The sequence below is a fragment of the Mangifera indica genome, chromosome 5, assembly GCF_011075055.1.
Source record: "Mangifera indica cultivar Alphonso chromosome 5, CATAS_Mindica_2.1, whole genome shotgun sequence".
NCBI lineage: Eukaryota > Viridiplantae > Streptophyta > Magnoliopsida > Sapindales > Anacardiaceae > Mangifera > Mangifera indica.
In genome coordinates this window covers 16,236,831-16,251,212 of record NC_058141.1, presented here as the reverse complement: position 1 = coordinate 16,251,212, position 14,382 = coordinate 16,236,831, and the positions used below count along the sequence as shown (strand labels likewise).

The 14,382-nt window shown below is 30.9% G+C and overlaps 2 protein-coding genes and 3 non-coding genes across 6 annotated transcripts; 4 read left to right on the top strand and 1 right to left on the bottom strand.

Annotated features, from left to right (window-relative positions):
* The first annotated feature begins 3,695 nt into the window (after positions 1–3,695).
* LOC123217006 (ribose-phosphate pyrophosphokinase 1-like) lies at positions 3,696–8,452 on the top strand. Of its 2 annotated transcripts, XM_044637733.1 has the most exons (9): positions 3,696–4,081; positions 4,426–4,599; positions 5,412–5,660; positions 5,724–5,801; positions 5,981–6,124; positions 6,231–6,398; positions 6,774–6,843; positions 7,227–7,308; positions 8,009–8,452. In XM_044637733.1, the coding sequence occupies exons 1-9, from the start codon at positions 3,947–3,949 to the stop codon at positions 8,187–8,189; spliced, it is 1,281 nt and encodes a 426-aa protein (XP_044493668.1). In that variant the 5' UTR covers positions 3,696–3,946; the 3' UTR covers positions 8,190–8,452. The 2 variants fall into 2 exon arrangements, with proteins under 2 accessions (XP_044493668.1, XP_044493669.1); XM_044637734.1 differs by lacking the exon at positions 5,724–5,801 and having other exon boundaries at positions 3,697–4,081.
* A 907-nt stretch (positions 8,453–9,359) lies between these two features.
* On the top strand, positions 9,360–9,445 carry LOC123217827. The gene has a single exon (XR_006502562.1). It is a non-coding gene; the product is annotated as a small nucleolar RNA snoR14 (small nucleolar RNA).
* A 116-nt stretch (positions 9,446–9,561) lies between these two features.
* Positions 9,562–9,655, top strand: LOC123217819. Its single transcript, XR_006502555.1, has one exon. It is a non-coding gene; the product is annotated as a small nucleolar RNA Z101 (small nucleolar RNA).
* Positions 9,656–9,782: 127 nt separating this feature from the next.
* LOC123217820 lies at positions 9,783–9,872 on the top strand. The gene has a single exon (XR_006502556.1). It is a non-coding gene; the product is annotated as a small nucleolar RNA Z101 (small nucleolar RNA).
* A 244-nt stretch (positions 9,873–10,116) lies between these two features.
* On the bottom strand, positions 10,117–12,917 carry LOC123216401 (S-norcoclaurine synthase 1-like). The gene is made up of 5 exons (XM_044636819.1): positions 12,914–12,917; positions 11,783–12,018; positions 11,457–11,704; positions 10,603–10,927; positions 10,117–10,478 (listed from the first exon to the last, which is right to left on the bottom strand). Exons 1-5 carry the CDS (start codon positions 12,915–12,917, stop codon positions 10,236–10,238), a joined length of 1,056 nt encoding a protein of 351 aa, XP_044492754.1. The 3' UTR covers positions 10,117–10,235.
* Positions 12,918–14,382: the final 1,465 nt, after the last annotated feature.

Here is a 14,382-nt window from a genome sequence, read left to right as displayed (position 1 = left end):
AGTATTTCTCATCTTTTTATGTTTTTTTCACTAATACATTTGTTTACATATTTATTTTTATGAATGTCTAACAAATTTTATGTGATTGTTACAGGATATTTCTCGCAAAAGAAGACGGGTTGACACAGAGCTGCGCATTCCTATGTTTAGAAGACGGGTTGACCAAATTCTGCGGGATATTGATGTATATATTTAGCGTTATTCCTATGTTTAGATGTATATATTTATTGTATGTGCATATGTGTATGATATACTTTATTTGTGGTTATATATGAATGTGTATCGTATTTGATTTCATTTTTTAAATAATCTTATCATGAAAAAACAATAAAAACGTATGATTACTCAAACATTTACACAATTGAAACAATTAGAGAAAATAAAGTAATACTGAAATAAAGTAACACTAAATTTATTACATCAAATGACAATACAATTACATATTTAAAACAATAATAAAAATATATCGGTTACATAAACCTGAAGTATAACAATGAAGAATCATATAAAAAACAAAATTGAGTATAAGCATGTCAAGATCTCGTTCAAAAATCTGGAAAATACAAGTCCATATCTCGTAAAATGATGAAATTCAAAAAAATGAAATTGAAATTCGAATTGTAAAAGTTGAAAAACCCTAGAATGGCAACAATCGAAAAATCCTTCAGAAATCTGAAAAATACGAGTCGGTATCTCGTAAAACGGTGAAATCCAAAAAAACGGAACTGAAATTCAAATTCTAAAAGTTGAAAAACCCTAGAATGGCAACAAACGGAAAATCCTTCGAAAATCAAAAAAATACGAATCGATATCTCGTCAAACGGTGAAATTCGAAAAAACTGAATTAAAATTCGAATTCTAAAAGTTGAAAAACCCTAGAATGACAACAATCGAAAAATCCTTCAAAAATCTGAAAAATACGAGTCAATATCTCGTAAAACGGTGAAATCCGAAAAAACGAAACTGAAATTCAAATTCTAAAAGTTGAAAAACCCTAGAATGGCAACAAACAGAAAATCCTTCAGAAATCTGAAAAATACGAGTCGATATCTCGTCAAACGGTGAAATTTGAAAAAACTGAATTAAAATTCGAATTCTAAAAGTTGAAAAACCCTAGAATGGCAACAAACGGAAAATCCTTCAGAAATCTGAAAAATACGAATCGATATCTCGTCAAACGGTGAAATCCGAAAAAACGAAACTGAAATTCAAATTCTAAAAGTTGAAAAACCCTAGAATGGCAACAAACGGAAAATCCTTCGGAAATCTGAAAAATACGAGTCGATATCTCGTCAAACGGTGAAATTCGAAAAAACTGAATTAAAATTCGAATTCTAAAAGTTGAAAAACCCTAGAATGGCAACAAACGGAAAATCCTTCAGAAATCTGAAAAATACGAGTCGATATCTCGTCAAACGGTGAAATTCGAAAAAACTGAATTAAAATTCGAATTCTAAAAGTTGAAAAACCCTAGAATGGCAACAAACGAAAAATCCTTCAGAAATCTGAAAAATACGAGTCGATATCTCGTCAAACGGTGAAATTCGAAAAAACTGAACTAAAATTCGAATTCTAAAAGTTGAAAAACCCTAGAATGACAACAATCGAAAAATCCTTCAGAAATCTGAAAAATACGAGTCGATATCTCGTAAAACTTTGAAATCCGAAAAAATGAAACTGAAATTCGAATTCTAAAAGTTGAAAAACCCTAGAATGGCAACAAACGAAAAATCCTTCGGAAATCTGAAAAATACGAGTCGATATCTCGTCAAACGGTGAAATTCGAAAAAACTGAACTAAAATTCGAATTCTAAAAGTTGAAAAACCCTAGAATGACAACAATCGAAAAATCCTTCAGAAATCTGAAAAATACGAGTCGATATCTCGTAAAACGGTGAAATCCGAAAAAACGAAACTGAAATTCGAATTCTAAAAGTTGAAAAACCCTAGAATGACAACAAACGAAAAATCCTTCGAAAATCTGAAAAATACGAGTCGATATCTCGTAAAACGATGAAATCCGAAAAAACGGAACTGAAATTCGAATTGTCAAAGTTGAAAAACTCTAGAATGGCAACAAACGGAAAATCCTTCAGAAATCTGAAAAATACGAATCGATATATTGTAAAATGGTGAAATTCGAAAAAACGGAACTGAAATTCGAATTCTAAAAGTTGAAAAATGAAAATGCCTTTACAATATAAAATATCCAAAAACCCCTCATATTTATCTAAAATTTTTTAACCCCCATAATGAGTGAGGGGAGTTATATAAATGAAGAGAAGGGTAATTTTGACATTTTAGAAAAAGTTTGAAATAAATAAATAAATATCAAAATGTCTTTATAATATAAAATATCCAAAAACCTCTCATATTTATCTAAAATTACATTAAAACCCCATAGTAAGTGGGAGAGTTATATAAATATGAGGGGAAGGGTAGTTTTGGTATTAAAAAAAGTTATAGGCATTTTTTTTGGAATAGTGATTTTGGGCATTTTGGCTTGAAAATAGTGATTTTGGGTATTTTTGCTTAATGGGAGGGCATTTTGGCCATTTTTTAAAATTTCCCTTTTGATTATGTTGATTGATTGGTTTTTCTGATGGGCAAATGAATCTAACGATTTTGTTTTTTACTGGGCAGAATCAGTAAAATTTATATATTATGTGATAAATAATTTTAAATTAAAATTAAAATAATATTTAATTACATAATAATATATTATTATTTGAATATAAATTTATGTTTATTATGTATATACAGTATTTCATTTTGTATCATTAAATGGATTTTAAAAATCACCCATTCAGGCATTTTCTAAAGGCCAAAGGACTATTTTCCACCCAAAGTATGCACATTTCTCAAGTTTTTCTCTGTTGACTTTGAAAATTTCATTTACCTACTTATAAACTGTTAAAATTAATTGAGTCCGTTAGTTATATTATTTTCTCTCCCTAAACCTTAAAAACTAATATTTCACCCTAACCCAAGTTTTAAAAAACAGTATTTTCCCTCTTAGGGTTTCCAGTTTTCAAATTCAATTTTTCGGTGCCGTTTCTTTCTCTCTAACGCCCTCTAGGCGACGGCTCTTCCTCTTCGGTATGGTCTTCTTCTTACGGCTCTCTTGGGAGCGGTCATCAACAAAGACGAGGTCTTCGTCGACAAAGACCTCGTCTTTGTCTTTGGACGAAGACGATTTGTTTTCATCGATGATCGCTTTCATGAGAGCTATCGAAAGAAGATCATGCCGGAGAGAAAGAGCCGTCGCCTAAAAGTCACCGAAGAGGAAGAAATGACACAGAAAAATTGAATCTGAAAACTAGAAACTTTAGAAGGGAAAATGTTGTTTTTTAAAACTTAGATTGAGGTGAAATTGTTAGTTTTTAGGGTTTAAGAGGAAAAATTAAATCAAATTTAAGTTTATTTTTTATAATATAGATAAAATAATAATTTTACTCTTAAAATTATTAATTTTAATTATACACAAATAAATAAATGAGATTTTCAAAATTAATAGTAGGAAATTTAGAAAATGCGCTTACCTTAGGTGGGAAATAGCCCTTTGGCCTTTTTCAAATTTAGAAGGTGTGACTTCGTCGTTTTTTGACTTTGACGAGGGTCACGTGATTTGGACAAATGTTTGCGTGGGACATAGTGGCCCGCCCGCTAGAACGTTTAAAATGCCGCAGTGACTAGGAAATGCGAAAAGTAAAGAGGAAAAGAAGGTTGAGAGAAACTAGGAAAAAATGCCACAGTGACTAGAAAATCTGAAAAGTGAGGAGGAAAAGGAGCTTGAGAGGAACTAAAATCTGTGAAGATTGTGTCGCAGCAGCCAGCCATCACAAGCGTGAGCAAATAGCTGAAAACCAGCTGTCTCACCTTTTCAAATTTATTACCATTTACATACAAACCCTAACATAACTCAACCCGTAATCCATTCACTCTCATGGCTTCACTAACTCTTCCTTCTTCACAAGTTTCCTCTTCCTATTCTTCCTCTTTCTTTCGTGGCTCTTCTCCCACCCATGCAACTCTCTCTTTCAATCACTCTCGCTCCCGAATTCATCTATCTAACAACTATGTAAGTTAACATGTCTTTATCTATTAATTTTATATATGATTTGATAGGCAGATGACTTTAGTATTCTTATTTATATAACTATAAGAAAACAGAAATCCTTTATTTGTGATTATTTTATTTCTGTGACGTGCGAGAGTTGTACGCATGCTTCACTATAAACCTTTCATTTTTTTATTTTATTTTGCAATTCTAGAATGCGGGTTGTTTGGGAAAATATTTTTCTTTTGAAGGAAAATTTTTGTCTTGGAAATATGACCTTATGATGGATTTTTTTTTTCCTTTAAATTACAAAGATCTTTTTATTTTTAAATTTGTGCTCATTGTATTTTTAATTAATGTGGTAGAGATGTGACTTGTCCGAGCAATTAAAATTTTCAAATGGAAAGCCAAATATTCGGATTATTAACGAACGAACGCTGCCCAAATTTTTGGAATCTGCACGAATGGAGAAAGCAGTCAGCAGAACTAATATCAGACTAAAATTATTCTCTGGAACAGCGAATCCCGCACTTTCTCAGGTAGTTATTGTATTTCTGTATGCTTCATGAATACTGCTTCTGGTTTCTCTTGTTCTAAGGGTATTGGTGTTAGGCAACTGTGGAAAGTGACTGTCGTTAGTTATTGCCTTGTATGATATTTATCGTTGGTGAATAATGAATTTAATGTGGGCCCATGAGTCTTTTTGGTTTCATTATGAGGTCTAAGTTCATTGAAACCGTCGAGGAAGTGATAAACTTGTTTTGAAGTTCATGTAGTTGCTTTTGTTACTGCAAACTGAGTTACTAGTTTCTGCAATTAACTGAATCTGGTTTAAATAATTAGCCAGAATGTACTGGGTCATTTCCTCTAAGAAATAATTTAATTTAGTTTTGCTTGAAACTGTGTATTATGCATCAGTTTTGGGTTTTTTAGACCTTGTCTTTCCTTGTTAAGAGTAGAAAAAAAAACCAGAAATGATACACATCTGACTATCAACCACTGTATTTATTGTATGCAAAGAGATATTCATCTTCAAGTTTTAGAGATGTTAGCCACTATTAAATCACTAAATTTCAAAGTTTTGGTCACAGTTTAACCCACTACCTAATTTTTCAAATGGCGTGTCATTTTTGTCAAGATGCCACCAACTTTCATTGCTTTATTATTATTATTTTCTTCAAAAGTTTATGAATCAGAAGCTCATACTGGGTATTCAGTTCTCAATTTGCTAACTGTATACATTGTTCTTATGTTTACATGTCATTGTCACTTTTATAAACTTTTTCTTGTAAGTTGCTGATAAAATTCTATCACATTCATTGTATTAAAACTCTCTTTTATTTTGCTCTAGGAAATTGCTTGGTATATGGGCTTGGAATTAGGAAAGATCAACATAAAGAGATTTGCTGATGGAGAAATTTATGTTCAGTTGCAAGAGAGTGTTAGAGGCTGTGATGTCTATTTGGTGCAGCCCACCTGCCCTCCAGCTAATGAGAATCTCATGGAACTTTTAATAATGATAGATGCTTGTAGGAGAGCTTCAGCCAAAAATATTACAGCTGTAATTCCTTATTTTGGATATGCTAGAGCTGACAGAAAGGTAAGTATTATCTGCTGTGCAGTTTATATGAAGATATCAGAATTTGATAGTATCCTTCTTCAGATGGTGTCCCGATCAATTTCTTCAGCATTTCTTCTGCTATACTTCTCTCTTTTTTTTTTAGGGAATAAAACAATTGGAGTGAGTAGTTTCCATCTTGTAATTAGCATTGAAAAATTACACTGCAAATAATTGGTGACATTAAATTGGAGCTTGCATTTTAAGCATGACAAAGATCTTAGTAAATATGTGAATTGTTATGTGTAAAAACTTATAATTTTTTATGCTCACCATATGCTTTGTATGCATTTTCTTTCCAGACCCAAGGGCGTGAATCTATTGCAGCCAAACTTGTTGCAAATCTTATCACTGAGGCTGGTGCAAACCGTGTTCTTTCCTGTGATCTTCACTCTGGGCAATCTATGGGTTACTTTGATATTCCAGTTGACCACATATACTGCCAGGTACTAGTCAACATCTTTCATTGTTGAAACTTATTGATTTATTATTCACCTAATGCCCAGTAAAAAAAGGAAGGTTTGTTAACAACTGACAGTTGTATTATTGTAGCCTGTGATCCTTGATTACCTTGCAAGCAAGACGGTTTCTTCTAATGACTTGGTAGTGGTTTCACCTGATGTTGGTGGAGTCGCCAGAGCACGTGCTTTTGCAAAAAAGTTATCTGATGCACCTTTAGCCATTGTTGATAAAAGGCGCCATGGGCATAATGTAGCAGAGGTAATTACTGCTGCACAATTCTTCTGACTTTATTTGTTCTCTACTTTTATAATTGCCAATTTGTGTAGATATTAGAACTTGGTTCCAGTTCTCTTCATCACAATTCTCTAATTTCGTTCCTCAGATATTTTTATCACCACTCAACAACCAAAATGAAGAAGAAAATTTTTTTCAGTTTAATGTGAAGAATTGTACACTAAATTAGTTATGAACTGGTAAGGATCTATGGTCCATAACAGAATGATCGCTGTCTAATTAGTGTGAGGATTGAAGACATGCCTAAGTTTAAGGGAAACTTGTATTGTTTTGTTCTTTATTCTTAATTTTTTGAGTACATTATTGACAGACTTATTATGCCTAATTATTATCTGTCAGGTGATGAACCTAATTGGGGATGTAAGAGGAAAAGTTGCTGTCATGGTGGATGACATGATTGACACTGCTGGTTAGTGAAGTAGACTCTGATGCCAAACTAGATCTTAATGTTTTTTTTGGTTGTGGGGGTGGGGTGACATGAGCATGTATTTCTCCAATCACTGTGTTAGTGATGGGACTGATGTGGAACATATTTTGATGGTTGAACTTATGAGTCAGTTTACTATAATTTATTTATATTTTGGTTGACTCCTCGGAGAACTTATTGCAATTTAATTATTTATCTTTTGTTCTTGTAGTTCCTAGGTTATGTATTGTTATAGTCATGGAATCAGTTCCTGAGTTTAATAATTTTTTTCCTGATGCTTTGAATGACTTTTCTTTTTGGGGTTGTATCTGTTGCTTTTTAGATTTGAAAATTTGTGTTAAACATCAAGTTTTTTGGGGTCATAGGGACTATAGCAAAAGGGGCAGCTCTTTTACATCAAGAAGGAGCTAGAGAAGTTTATGCTTGCTGCACACATGCTGTTTTCAGGTACCAAATAAATTTTCAGAATTTGGTAGTTTCTGATGATTTTCTAGAACCATGTAGGCACTTAAAGTATTATTAAATAACCATTTAATCTCAATTACTTTATTTACTTCACTGACTTTGAGTTTAGCAGATCGTCACTTCCTGAACAATTCATATATTTGACAATTTCTTTATTCTGCTTAAAGTCAAGACTGAATAACTAGTGATTTAGCTGAGATAATGTCGGAAACATGATTGAGGCTGAAGTTTAGGAAACGTTTTGTGATTGTGCCTGTGGAGGATCTAGTTTGATCCTGGCTGAAGTTACAGTCCAGTACTGGCTTCTGACTCTACCCAGAGACACTTAAGATCATGATGTGGGTTTTTGTTTATTCTTTGGATGGAAACCAAGTGATATTCCATTAAAATTTCTACTTTCTAGTCCCGGTTTGATTCTCTTGACAGGTATCAGTGAATTCTCAAGTATAAGTGGAAAATTTGCCTTTCACCTGAGCCTAGTATTATGAGGGATGATCTATAAATCTGAGGGTAGATTACAGTCAGAAACTTATCTATCAACTTGGTATCTCTAATAGGTCAAATTAATTATATGCAAATTCTATCGTTTGACTTGAGTATAGTATGTCCACCTGTCTCTGTTAAAATAGAAATATTTACAGTGGGGAAATTATATAATGAATAACATTTTCTGCTGTCACAGCCCTCCTGCCATAGAGAGGTTGTCAGGTGGCTTATTTCAAGAGGTGATAATTACAAACACACTTCCTGTAGCAGAGAAGAACTACTTCCCGGAATTGACAGTACTTTCAGTAGCAAACTTATTGGGGGAAACCATATGGCGTGTTCATGATGATTGTTCAGTCAGTAGCATTTTTCAGTGATGATGGGTAGTGGCTCCTTCTAAATACTATACAGGACTTTGGACAAATAACCTAATCTTAGGTTACGCAGTGGAGAAATACAATTTCTCATTTTGATTTTCTCCAATTGCTTTTTAACCATGAAAGTTTTTATTTTGGTTAATTCACCCCCTTTTATATATATAATTTTTCTTAGTTCTACAAATTCAATATTTAGATTGCGCAAGACGAATTGCTATGTAATCTCCCTTTCTAAAAAGAATAAAAAAATTATATTATTTATATATTCTCAGTAATTGAAAGTTTTAGCTAATGTTGTATAATTGATTGATTGAACTTGCCAACCAGTTGGTCATATCAGTTGAAATTTTGTATTTCACAAGCTGGGATTTACAGTATCAATTTTTCTCGAAGAAAAAAAAGAACTCTAAAAATTTTAGAGAAAAAAAAAAACCTTTCAAATTTAGTATTAGGGTAAATTATCAATTTTTAAATATTATTGATTATTTTAATTTTAATAAAAATTAATTTATAAATAAGTGTTTTAATTTTTAAAATTTTATAAATATATATTGAATAATAGAATAAACCTCGGATGCGAATAAGTCTTTGGGTTTTTGTTATTATGATTAAAATTCATTTGTACTTAGATTAGAGTCCGGTGGAACTATGAATATAGCTATTTAAAGTGATTTCTAAAACTTATGATTATAATTTTATAATTAATTTACTAAAATAATAAATTTTGTTAGCGGAAATTTTGAGTTGATCCGTATCGATAATTATCCATTTATCATAGGCGAAAAAATAAATTATTTTTTGAAGACATTAGGATTAGGGTTTCTGAATGTATGCATGGCGGCCCGTGTCTATAAATTTCCTTGCTGTCTACCTTATGACTCGTCTCTCACCCCACCCCCACTGAACGATAGTTTCAAAATCTCCAAAACATTGTAGTTATTCCTTTAACAGCTTTCCTATTTTGAGAAAAATTCATGCTGTGATGAAATCTTTAATGTGTACCGTATACAGATCTCTATTGGATCTGTCAGTGTCGGTAACACATCCCTCTAAGAAGTTCTGAGTTGATCCTTGTCTTTGTTTGTTCTTCGGTTTTGATTATGGTGTGCTAATATGCTCTTTCTGTTTTGATTGTGATATCATATTTTTCCATGTTTGATCGAGGGAAAAGCGAGGTGACGATAGATATTCATAAGTCTGTCAATCCACTGAAATACAGTGTGATGTTACTGTGAATCCCGACAGGTTCTGATCGCTTAATTTTAGTCAATTTCAATCCCTCACATTTAGAATGAATTAGGTCTCTTTTTATCTGGACTAGGGTCAATAGTTGTTTTTGAGTTGATGATAATATATTTTATAGTTAATATTTGGTGGGCAGCTGATGAATCTCATATTTTTTAATGGGTAATTTGCGTCTGAAACTTTCATTGATGCTATATCACCTTGGAGAACTGATGCCCACATGCTATTTTTTTTATATATATTATCACTGTTCTCATAAAATCTCCAATACTGTTTAAAGGAAATCACAGCCCCAGGTTGAAAATCAGTAGACTAGATATGTTTATTTGTTTTAATGGGCTGTGAAGGATATGGCAAGTGATGATTCCTGATAAACTAATGGGTAATTTGCGTCTGAAATATCATTGATGCTATCACCTAGCATAGCTGATGCCTTATTCTTAATTGTGTCTGAAAATTTCCTAGCTTGATATGATTTGTAGGACAATATTAATGCATGGATAGTTTTAAAGTAGCATGCCTACTGCAGTTTATTATATCAGAGACAGTTTTTTATTAGATTAGTGTATTCATAAAACGCAAGAAATTTGTCCATTTAATTAAATTTGTGCTTTTATGAGCTTAACATCTCTCAATTGAAGAGGGTAGTTTAAAATTTCAAGAGAAGTTAGATTGTGAGAAGAGAAGAAGAGAAAGTATATACTCAATGCTTATTTGTAAATAATTGGATTGATAATCATGATTACGCAATTAAGCCCATGGATTGTTGATTGTGGCTTCTTGGAGGTATCTTGCCCTGTTTCAGATTTGAAGTTTCATGTTGCTCAACAAGTTCTTACCATCTAGTTTGCTGGCTACCACGAGTCTAATAAACTCCTCGTATGGTATGCTCTTGTATATTGCTTTGTCTTTCACTAATTCTGGAATAGGACCTACAATTGTATTCATTCTTGGACCATGAAATGCTGCTATTGAAAGGCGTTCTTTTTCTGGGTTAACTACTGCTCTGTGCACTATACTCTTGTATATTCCATTGCTCATAATCTGCTTCAAGGAGAAACTTAATTTATCTTGACAGCAAAGAGATAGTTACTATCGACAGTCAAAGAGACAGTTAGAGAGTTGAAATTTTAAGTCAAATTTATTTCGGGAACGGTATATAATTTACCTCGATGATGTCTCCAACGTTGACAATTATCGCGCCTGAGACAGGTTTAATGGGTATCCATTTACAATTTTTCTCGATTTGTAGGCCCTGTACTTCATTCGCTTGGATCAACAGGGTCAATCCAGTGGCATCAGAGTGTGTTGTCAGGCCCATTACCTTGTCAGCCTGAACACAAGGTGGATAATAATTCATTCTTACCCCTTGTGTGCCACCCTCAAAAAGGCTTGCAAGTTTCTCGGATTCAATCCCCAAATTCCTAGCCATAAGCTTTAGAAGACTGATTGTAACCTCTTGAAGCTGTGAAGAGTATTTGTCCAGGGTTGCTCTGACACAATTAAAATGAGATATAATAAGATAGAGATACAATTTGGTGGGTCTTTGGTTTGTACCCCCCAACTAGAGAGGGTATACGGATAGAAATGAAGATAAAGATGGTTAAAATTCTTGTAATTAGAGAAAAGATATCTTTATAAAAAGAGGGATGAGGATAATTAAAATTTTTGTAATTGGGATAAATATATCCCTTGTTTGAGTCTTTTTCAATTTATTCTCTCTCATATATTCATTAAATATTTATATATTGAATTATTTAAAAAAAAATTTGAATTATTGGACGCGGAGGGAAAGAAAAGAAGAGAGAAATTTTTCCATAAGGAGAGAGACGACAACGATTTCTTGTCATACTTGTATCAGGCATAGGGCAAGTAGGGGAAAAGGTTTCCCCTTGTGGCCACGGTAACTTAACTTGTTGCCATCTCTACAATGAGATGTCTTACATTGTTGGCAGAATTTTGAGGTGCTACTGTAGAAACTTGAAAATGTCTTGTGCAATAAATTAGGTGTCATTGATTTACCTGAGAGAACCAGGAATATTAGGCCAAAGTCTGGTATTTCTTAGAGAGGGTGGTTGTGCTATGAGAAAAAACATGTCGCCCCAATCGAGCTTCTGCTCATCGGATAAAACAAAGGCTTGGCCATAACCTTCAATGTTATTTGGTTGCTGAGCATATACCATCTTCTCTTCCAATGGCAGATTAAAGAACTCTGCTATGTTGATCTTCATTTTCTCCATCACTTCTTCTGATATCCCATGATTTATCAACTGCGCTACATTATCTCAGTTTAGTAGTTCTATGTCAAAAGGGTTGCTGATATTACCAAACAACAAATAATAGAATACCTGGAAGAAGCCCCAGTCTTTGCAAGCCAAATGAAGTTTCATTAATTCATCCTCATCCATAAGCTTGCTCATGTCTATGACAGGAATTTGAAGAGATTCATCAATAAGAACTTGTTCAGATTGACGTTCGGGCCGGATGTACCGAGGTGGAACGTCGTTCAAGTCTTTAGAAGCAAGAGCTTGCACATTCTCAACTTGCAAAGAACCACCAAAATCGTTTGCCATTTCAGTGATCACTATCAACAATTATGTTCTGGGGTATGGTATCTCCTTCTTAAATAGATACTACATAAATTATATGTGGATGGATATTGGTTGTTAGGCCTTTGAATGATGCCTTGATTGGGCGGCAATTGGTAGTGTCTTGTGAAAGTCTTGTGCCCTTGTGCCGGCCATTGATAGGTATTGCTTTGGTAATTTGTCTATGTCAACATTTGATTGGGATTGCAAAAAACTTAACCATTTTAGTCCTAAACTTAAACTTGATACATAGACTTCTGATAGTTACAGAAAAGTCTAGAGATCGCTGTTAACTAACTTAAAAGCGTGAAAATATATCGACTCTCAGATGATCAACATGAGGCATTCTCACGTCTCCAAAAGCATTAAAAAAAAAAAAAAAAAAAGGGATATTGAAATTTTTAGCACTATTTTATTCCGTGTATACAAAATTGCCACCTATCCTAAAGCTTTCACAAATATACCACAACAGTGCTCACCTTCCCTAAAATACCCCTCTTCAATCTTTCATGCATAAATTCTCTCTCTTCTGCTCTGCAATTTTTTTTTCTTCTTCCTCTTCTTCCAAAGTGATAAAAGAATCACTCCCACTTTTTCCTCATCTTCAAAAACAAAAACAAGAAGAAAAAAACTGAATTCTTCGTATTAAGAATTTTTCAAAGTAAAGATTTAAAAAAAAAAGAATAACCTATAAAAACTCAAATATATCCACTGTACATACCTTATAAAAAATGATGATCGGAGAAGATGATGTAGTAGTATTTAACTGAAGAAAGATAAAAAATTGACGTTTAAGGATTTAAGTGAAAAACAAAAAATTAAACATTTAACTGAAAAAAAAAATTAATTCTTTTTTTTTATTTTTGAAGGTTGGCGTAACGCCACGCCAACCCATATTTAAAAAATAGGTAAAGGGTTGGCGTACGCCAACTGATAAAATATTAAAAAGCAGGGGAAGGGTTTGCGCACGCCAACCCATAAATATTAAAGCAATATTAAAGCAGGAGAAGAGCTGGCGTGCAATATTATAATATTATATTATATTATAATAATTTTATAATATAATAATATTATTATATATATTATACCACAACAGTATAATATATGTTATATATAATATAATATAAATATTATATATAATATATTTTATATATTATATATATAATATATTTTATATATTATATTATATTTTTAATTAGAATATTATAATTATATTATATTATTATATATTATAATATATAATATTATATAATATAATATATGTATATATTATTTGCCATTTTATATAATATATAATATATTTTATTTTATTTCATAAAAAGGTGCGTATGTCAATGCTTGCATTTTATCTTTTACAAAGAGATGGGACCCATATCAATAAAAAAGTTACAGTATTATATTATAATATAATATATACATAATATATAAACCAAGGCTGTTATTTTATATATATAATATATAAACCAAAGGTTGGCGGCATCGCCAACCCTTGGTAACAAAATTATATATATATATATATATATTAATTTTAATATTAATTTTAATATTAATATTATAGTAATATTAATATTATAATATTTAATATATAATATAATATTAATTTATATTTGTATCAAATTTCAAATTAATTTAACAAATTAAAAAGATGAAAGTGGTTGGATTTTACGCCAACCCCTGAATTTAAATATTATTATAATATAATATTATATATTATAATATATATATATATAAATATATTATAATATTATAATCTAATAATATTATATATTATAATATATAATATGTATTAATATATATTATTATATATTGCAGAGAATAAAATATATATAATATATTATATATAATATTTTATATTAATATAATGTATATATTATATTAATAATGTAAATAATAATATTATATGTATATTACATAATAATATTATGTAATATATTAATTATATAATTATAATTATATTATATATAATATATTATCTTTAATGATATTATATTTAATATATTATAAAATATATTATATAAAATATAATATAATATAATTATATATTATAATATATTAAATATAATATATAATATTATTATAATTAAATAATATATATTTATAATATATAATATATATATATAAAATAATATATATATATGTACAGGCCAAGGTTGGCGGAAACGCCAACCCTTGGCGTCGCCAAGGGTTGGCGTTTCCGCCAACCTTGGTTTTATATATATATATTATTTTATATATATTTTTTATTATATAATTATTAATAATATAATATATTATTATAATAATATAATATATAATATATTTTAATATAAATATAAAATAATATATTATTTATATTATTATAATATATAATATAATATTAT